Source organism: Chaetura pelagica, unplaced genomic scaffold (genome assembly GCF_000747805.2).
Source record: "Chaetura pelagica isolate M959 unplaced genomic scaffold, ChaPel_1.0 scaffold309, whole genome shotgun sequence".
Classification (NCBI taxonomy): domain Eukaryota; kingdom Metazoa; phylum Chordata; class Aves; order Apodiformes; family Apodidae; genus Chaetura; species Chaetura pelagica.
Genome location: NW_009954547.1, coordinates 25365 through 33112, shown reverse-complemented (window position 1 = coordinate 33112; position 7748 = coordinate 25365). Strand labels below are relative to the sequence as shown.

At 54.9% G+C, this 7748-nt stretch overlaps 1 protein-coding gene across 1 annotated transcript in view; it reads left to right on the top strand.

Annotated features, from left to right (window-relative positions):
- The window catches only part of ABCA3 (ATP-binding cassette, sub-family A (ABC1), member 3), a 25117-nt gene that overhangs the window by 5211 nt on the left and 12158 nt on the right, over positions 1–7748 (top strand). The window contains exons 4-11 of the mRNA XM_010005053.1: positions 1–133; positions 1517–1776; positions 2503–2619; positions 3155–3275; positions 3723–3896; positions 4964–5145; positions 6274–6420; positions 6859–6988. The exon at positions 1–133 is cut by the window's left edge and continues 31 nt beyond it. Coding sequence (XP_010003355.1) covers positions 1–133; positions 1517–1776; positions 2503–2619; positions 3155–3275; positions 3723–3896; positions 4964–5145; positions 6274–6420; positions 6859–6988 — 1264 coding nt within the window. The remainder of the gene's footprint in view (positions 134–1516; positions 1777–2502; positions 2620–3154; positions 3276–3722; positions 3897–4963; positions 5146–6273; positions 6421–6858; positions 6989–7748) is intronic.

Sequence of the window (7748 nt, the reverse complement as noted above, 5' to 3'; positions counted from 1 at the left end):
AGGAATGCCCCGCGGAGTGAGCAGACGGGGCTGAACCCCAACCTGGACCGGGACTGGCACACCAGCTACCTCTTCCCACTCTTCCAGCTGCCCGGGCCCCGGGAAGCCAAGTTTGCTGATGGGGGAACACCAGGTGAGGGCCATAGGCTCTTTCTTAACCAAAGAGGTGGATATTCTGGGGATTCACTGCAGGCTCTGAGGTTTTAAATCAATACTTTAGCTTATTTTTTAAATCACTTAATTAATGTATTTATATATTTAAGGTGTCCCTGTCCCTGCAGGGTGCTTGGAAGTAGGAGATCTATAAGGTCCTTTCCAACCCAAACCATTCTGTGTTCTATGATTTTTAGTATATACCCCACAACCTCTTGGCCATCACTGGCCTCTCTGCTGAGAGTGCTTGGATAGGAACAGATTTCACTTCCAGGAATTCTTTTACGTTTAATTCTTTCCCCTCTTTTTAAATGTGTTCTTAATGGAGAATTCATTTCCGAGTCAAAATTATTTATTGTCCTGCTTAAATACTTGAAAAGTAAACAGAGCAATTCTGTGGTTTGAGGGCAGGTTTTTAAGGAAGGCCAAACCACCGAGCGAGGAGGAGACAGCAGGGACGTTGCTGGAGCCAGCACTGCCTCAGGACTTGAGCTTTTAGGAGCTTCCCCTGTGGCTGCAGGAGGACTATTTCCCTCGCTGGGTTTCTCCTGCTGCTTGGTTCAAGGAAAAGATTGAGAGGCCAAAAAAGTGGGCGAACGGGTTTTGCTCACACTGTGCAAACAAACCCGAGCGCCAGGAGAGTTCTGCTGGTTCCAGTGTTCTGCAGGAGGGGGTGACCAGGAGCCCAGGTCAATTCCCTCCCTGCAGTGTTTGTTGAGTTAATTAGTTAATATAAAACATTGTTTGGAATCTCCTATTCTTACTTTTTCCTCAACTGTCAAGGTCATTTGGAGCCACCAACTTTCAAAGTGCTCGTTTGGGGCTTTCTGAGCAGGATTTGAGTTTCCACCTGAGCTGCATGTGGCAAAAATCCCATGTAAAAATAGACCAGTGGGAAAAAAAAATTGAAAGTCTTTCACTGTTTTCTGATGCACAAAAATTTCAGCCACAAGTGTGAGTAACAGGATATATCCTTCCTCCCCTGAAGCTGCCTGGTGTCTTGTGTCCTCTTGGTTGACAGGACAAAAGGGACCCAGTAGAAGCTCAGCGACACTGGTGGTGGTTGAGGATGATGGAGAATCTCCTGCCTTACAGAAATAAAGCCTGTGAAAAGGCAGTCACAGTTTAAATTGAGTTTTCCTGCCAGCTGCTTCGAGATGATCATCATGAGAGATGGAAATGTGTGTTTTAAATTGCTCTGAGTCCTTCCCAGGCCCCAGCATGTCGATACCCCTTTTACTTTGCTTTTCTCAGGAGCTCCTTCCTTGCTTCCTCCCTCAAAGGTCGTTTCTGTCCTTCTGCCAACACCTCCCTCCAAAACCCAGACCTGTCTCTATCCCCCCGTGTGTTTTTTGCCCTGCAGGCTACATCCGGGAGGGTTTCCTGGCGGTGCAGCACGCGGTGGACAGGGCCATCATGCAGTACCACGCCAACGCCAGCGCCGCCCGCCTGCTGCAGAACATCACCGTGCTGGTGCAGCGCTTCCCCTACCCGGCCTATGTCAACGACCTCTTCCTGCTGGCCATCCAGAACCAGCTGCCCCTGCTCCTCATGCTCAGCTTCACCTACACCTCGCTCAACATCGTCCGCGCCGTCGTGCACGAGAAGGAGAAGAAGCTGAAGGTAACGCGAGCGGGGGGACATCTGGGCAGTGCCCGCCCTGCGCCGCATTTCCCGGCAACGCCGCCTCTTAAATTAGGAACAAACTCTGCGTGGGGTGTGGAGCCAGGGAGCAGGAGGTGGGGATGGCAGTGGATTAGCAAACCCCAGGATGGAATGTTGCTAATCCTGCCATCAGGACATGGCTCGGCTCTCCTTGTGTGCAGCCAAGTGGTTGGGTGATGGGCTGGTGTTTCTTCTGGGCATAGAGAGAGGGCAGCACTGGTGGCTTCCAGAGTTCTGTAGATTCAAGAGCTGGGAAATAAGATTTTTATCTTCTGAATGTGGAAACCCACGTGTCTGAGCTGTGTCTGAGGTGGTTGGAGCTGGGCTGACATGGTGGTTGTGACAGCTGAGCCGAGTGTGCAGGACTCAGCTTCCCCTGGGCATGTCCTGCCCTGCTGCCTGGTGGCCATGGTGGCCCTGCTGGCCTCAGCTGCTGTGGGTTTGTGTTCAGCTCAGCTCTTTGGTGAGATGTGGTGGCAGTGGCAGCCCCTGTCCAGGATGGTGGGGACACTATGCAGTGCTAAGGGCTGCTCAGGACCACCTTGGTAGCACCTGGGGCTGCCACCCTCCTCACTAGTGCTGCAGGGCAAAGCCACCACCACCCTGGCCAGGACCTTCACCTCACCCTGGCTGTGCCTGGGCAGTGTGGGTACAGCCCTGGGTGACAGTGTGACCTCTCCACAGGAGTACATGCACATGATGGGCCTCAGCAACTGGTTGCACTGGAGCGCCTGGTTCCTCATGTTCTTCCTCTTCCTCCTGGTGTCCGTGTTTTTTGTCACCGTGCTCTTCTGTGTCAAGGTGAGTGTCTTTCCCCAGGCTACCACTCTGCAGGCCAGAAGCTCTGTGCTGGCTGGGCACAGGGATGACAAGGCTCCTCTGCCATGGGCTGGACCATCCTGGTGTCTCAGGACTCCTCCACATGTGTAACAGAGGCTGCAGTTGCTCTTTTCCAGAGTTGGTTGGGCAGGGGTCGCTTCCCAAAAGGGTGAGAGCCCTACAGGTAACTGGGAGGCCCAGGCACTCCATGGAGGACCACCCTGTTCCCACAGCCCCATGTGCCCTTGGAGGGAGTTGAGCTCTCCTCTCTGCTCTTACCCCCACCATGAGAAGCTGGAGGTGGCTGCCTGGATGCTGAACAAGGTGTCCTCTTAGACATCACATGAGGACAACCTTTATTTCCTCCCTCTGGAGTGGTTCTTGGAGGGCTTGGGTATTCTCACCCATCTCTCAGTTTGTCTTTGACCCACGGAGAACATCAGGTCTCAGCTGCCCCTATGTGCCTGCAGCCATGAGCAGTGTCCCCAGCCCTGGCCTGACCAGATTTTCTCGGTAGGTGAGTGAACAGGGAGCAGTGCTCACCAACAGTGACCCCACGCTGGTGTTCACCTTCCTCGCCATCTTCTCCATCTCCTCCATCTCTTTCAATTTCATGGTGAGCACCTTCTTCTCGAGAGGTGAGTCCCTCCCTGGCTGCCTCCTTGTGCTGCCTCCTCGTGGGGCTGGGGGGGTCGTTACGGGCCTCGTGCTGTGAAGTCTGTGGTTAATTTTGGTTGGGAGGCAGCTCTGGAGCTCCATCCTGCTCCAAGCAGGGCCAGCTTCAGAGTTAGGTCTCCACAGGGCTCCATTTTGGATAACTTGCTTTGTCATGCTGGGTGAGGAGGCCTTTCTTCCCGTCTTTGGGTGCATTTTCCCCACAGTGTGGGAAGGGGGGTGGGTGCTGTTGCTTCCCAGACTCATGCACTAAGGCCTCATCTGTGCATCTTGGCCCCAGGACGCTCTGGTCAGGGATGGGCAGGATCTGGTGCTGCTGGAGTCTCCATGGGTTGGAAGCTGGTGAGAAGTACTTGGTGGCAACACCGTGGCATTGACATTTTCCCTCCTGCTTTTCCCTGTGCTGGCAGCAAACGTGGCAGCTGCTGCTGGTGGCTTCCTCTACTTCTTCTCCTACATCCCTTACTTCTTCATCTCGCCCCGCTACGACCTGATGTCTCACAGCCAGAAGCTGGCATCCTGCCTCATCTCCAACGTGGCCATGGCCATGGGGGCACAGCTCATAGGCATGTTTGAAGGAAAAGGTGAGCAAGTGTCCCCTGTCTTTCTTTTTTGGGGGTGGGTTGTGGGTGGCTTGTAGGTGGTGTGAAGGGGGAAAGGGAGAAACAGTGTCCTGCTCCTGATGAGAGCAGGAGGGCTAATTGCTGATGGCTCATACAGGTAGTATCAGCAGCAGGCTCTGAACATGGGCCCCTGGCAGCCTGGGCTGTGCAAAATCACAGAATCATGGAATAAGTTGGTTTGGAATCATGGAATGGGTTGGACCTTAAAGATCATCCAGATCCACCCCCCCTGCATGGGCAGGGACACCTCCCAGCAGCCCAGGCTGCTCCAAGCCCCATCCAACCTGCCCTTCAACACTACCAGGGATGGGGCAGCCACAGCTTCTCTGGGCAACCTGGGCCAGTGTCTCCCCACCCTCACACCAAAGAATTCCCTCCTCATGTCCAACCTCAATCTCCCCTCTGCCAGTTTTAATCCATCCCCCTCTGTCCTCTCCCTCCCTGCCCTTGTCCCAAGTCCCTCCCCAGCTTTCCTGGAGCCTCTTCAGGCACTGGAAGGTGCTCTAAGGTCTCCCTGGAGCCTTCTCTTCTCCAGGCTGAACACCCCAACTCTCCCAGCCTGTCTCCAGAGCAGAGCTGCTCCAGCCCTCCCATCATCTCCGTGATCCTGCCATCATCACTTTAATTGCCAAATTCAGCCTGTTCTGAGGGATGAGGATCCATTCCATTTCCTCCTTCCCAATCTATACCTTTAATTTCTCTGTTAATAAGAACTTGCTGTTGGTACCAGTAGAGATCCTGCGTTTCCAAAGCAATGGCACTAAAAAGGTGATGGGAGATGTTGTCTGGAGAATAGATTGCTTCTTCCTGGGACAGTTGCAGAGAACGTGATGGGGTGGGGAACCTTGACATGTCAGTGCTCTTTCTGCTGCATCTTCTCCCTCCATCTGTAGGACTGTAGAGCTGAGGAGCAAATGCTCTTGGTAGCCCAGCAGTGAATTAGGACAGGGGGTGCTCTCTGACCTTCCTGGAGAACACTGTGTCCTCCCGGGGATGCAGAGGTGGGCAGTGCCCTGTGTGCCTTGCAGGGACTGGCATTCAGTGGAGAGACCTCATGAAGCCCGTTAGCGTGGATGACAACTTCACCCTGGCCCAGGTGCTGGGGATGCTGCTGCTGGACTCGGTGCTCTACGGCCTGGTGGCCTGGTACGTGGAGGCCGTGTTCCCCGGGGAGTACGGCGTCCCCCAGCCCTGGTACTTCTTCTTGACGGTGAGCACTGCTTCCTCACCCCTCCCAGGGGGCTGGGTGGGGTGGTCCTCACTTCTCTGCTGTGCAGTGGGCTGAGCCAGCCTACACAGGTGGCACCATCTGGCCTCCAGAGTCCAGGGCTCTGCAGCACGTCCTCAGCACAGCCTGAGGCAGCTGGACGTGCTTACTGGCTATGGAGGTCTGGGCTTTACATCCCTGGCCCAGCACGTGGTGGCCTGCAGGGTGATGGTTGTTGTGTCCACGGCCCAGCCAAGGCCTTGGAGAGAAGCCCCCCCAAGTGTGAGCAACCAGATCCAGTCATTTGGGTGGGCTGTGTCCCACTGCCAGCCCCACGTCCCCCTGCCAGGCTGGGTGACAACTGCCACCACCCCTCAGCTCAGCTGCCCTGGCTCTGCCAAGTCCAGCACTTGGGTTGGTGGCCATGGCTGGGGCAGTTGCTGCAGCTCAGCTGAGGTCTCGTTAAGCCACAAAATCCGTTTGTATCCTGTGGGGGTATCCCTTGGTACTGGGTTGGGATTCCTTAATCTGAATTCCTTATCCCAATGTGGTTTCACTCCAGCATCCTGCTCCTCCTTTCAGCTAGACCAAGGTAGCAGAGATCTGCCAAAAGCCCCAGTGAGATGCTGGTGTTGGGTCCAGGAGTTGTTGAATTGCCATTTCCATGGGGATTTCATGTCCCAAACTCTTATTTTCATTCCTAAAGAGACAGGTCAAGGAAAAACAAAAGGCTGTAACAGCAGCAGCTGGAGCCCATGGGGCTTTCTTTGTGTGCCAGGGTCTTGGAGGGGGTGATCCTCCATGGAGGGGGCTCCTCTGGGCAGGGTGCTTCTTCTGCCTGAGCAATTTTCCTTCTCATCCAAGTACTGAGCATTCCTATGGGAATGAAGGCAGGGAGAAGCTGCCTGTGTAGTCACAGGCAATCCTGCTGTAAGGGAGAGCCAGGAGAAGGCAGCAGGGCTGGAGGAGCAGCTTCGTCCTCTGTCTGACCAGCTGGCAATTCCCAGGCCAAGGGGAGTGGTCTTGGAGATCTCAGGGGGGCATCTGTGTGGGAGAAGGAGTCTGAGGGAGGCTGTGGAGAAGGGATGGTCTCTGCCTCTGCCTTAGTTTCTCTCTGCCTTCTTCCCTCAGCCCTCATACTGGTGCGGGCGCCCCAGGACTGTGGTGGGAAAAGAGAAGGAGGAGGAAGAAGACCCTGAGAAAGCCCTGAAGAGCCAGTACATTGAGGAGGAACCTGCTGACCTTGTGTCAGGGATCAAAATAAAACACCTCTCCAAGGTACCAACTGCCCAGCCCAGCACAAACACCTCCTGGTGGTGTCTAAACCTCCCCTGGCACAAATTGAGGCCATTTCTTCTTGTAACTTGAACAAACTTCATTTGTAACTTGGGAGAAGATACCAACAACCCCCCTGGCTCCAACCTCCTCTCAGGCAGTTGCAGAGCCAGAAGGTCTCCCCTCAGCCTCCTTGTCTCCAGGCTGGACACCCCCAGCTCCCTCAGCTCCTCATTCTGAAGTGTTGGGTACTTACAGATGTGGTGACATCTGTGTTTAACCTGCTGACATCTGAATTTAGCCTGAGTTGGGCCTGGTATCTAAAACAAACACCACGTGAGCATCACAGGCTTTGACCACCATGTGGAGCAGAGGGGGCAGGTTGAGGGGCACTTGGGAACACTCTGGTGCAGCATCAGCTCACGAACATGATCTTTGCAGGTCTTCAAAGTGGGCAACAAGATGAAAGAGGCAGTCAAGGACTTAACAGTGAACATGTACGAAGGGCAGATCACTGTCCTGCTGGGACACAACGGTGCAGGGAAGACCACCACCCTGTCCATGCTGACAGGTAGGAGCCACACCCTGCTGGCACAGGGCAGGGCTGGTGGCATCACTTGCAGAGGGGAGCTAGATGGTCTTTAGAGGTCCCTTCCAAACCCCACCACTCTGTGACTGAGTCTGTGGCTGTGAGCTGAACCCCATCGCTGAGGTTGGGGAGGGGCTTGTTGCTCTTCCATGGAGCACCTTTGGTTCACTGAGGTGTTGGTCAGGGGTGCTGGGGTACTGAGGGACATGCCTGGCGAGACAAAGGGAGGGTGGGGGGCATGAGAGTGGGGTCATCTGGTGGGGAGATGACAACTGGTCTTTGCTGGAGAACCCTGAGAACAGTGAGGTTCCACTGTAGGATGGATCTCTGCAAGCTTCATCACGATGGGGCTGGGAGGACATGGGCCAAGAACTGGTCATCTTTGTTCCTGGGCTGCTGAACTCCAGGCAGCCTGTTTTGGAAGGGTGGACCTGGTGACCTTTGATGGTCCTTTCATCACTGTTCCCTGTCACTCTGCTGCTCCTGCCAGCCCAGAGTGCTCAGGGGACCTTCCCTGGAGGTCTGCCCTGGTCTTGCCTGGACCTCTGTCTGGCTTGTTTGCCCACTTCCCTCTCTGCCTGCCTGGCAGCCCTGCCAACTGGGTTATGATCGTCAAGGTCCCTTCTGACCAGGATGATTCTATGATTCCCTGGGTGCAGCCCACCCAGGGCAGCAGAACGCTGCCCTGCTCCAGGTCCAGCAGGAGACCAGCTTGCTCTGAATGTGGGGGTGCTCAGCAGGA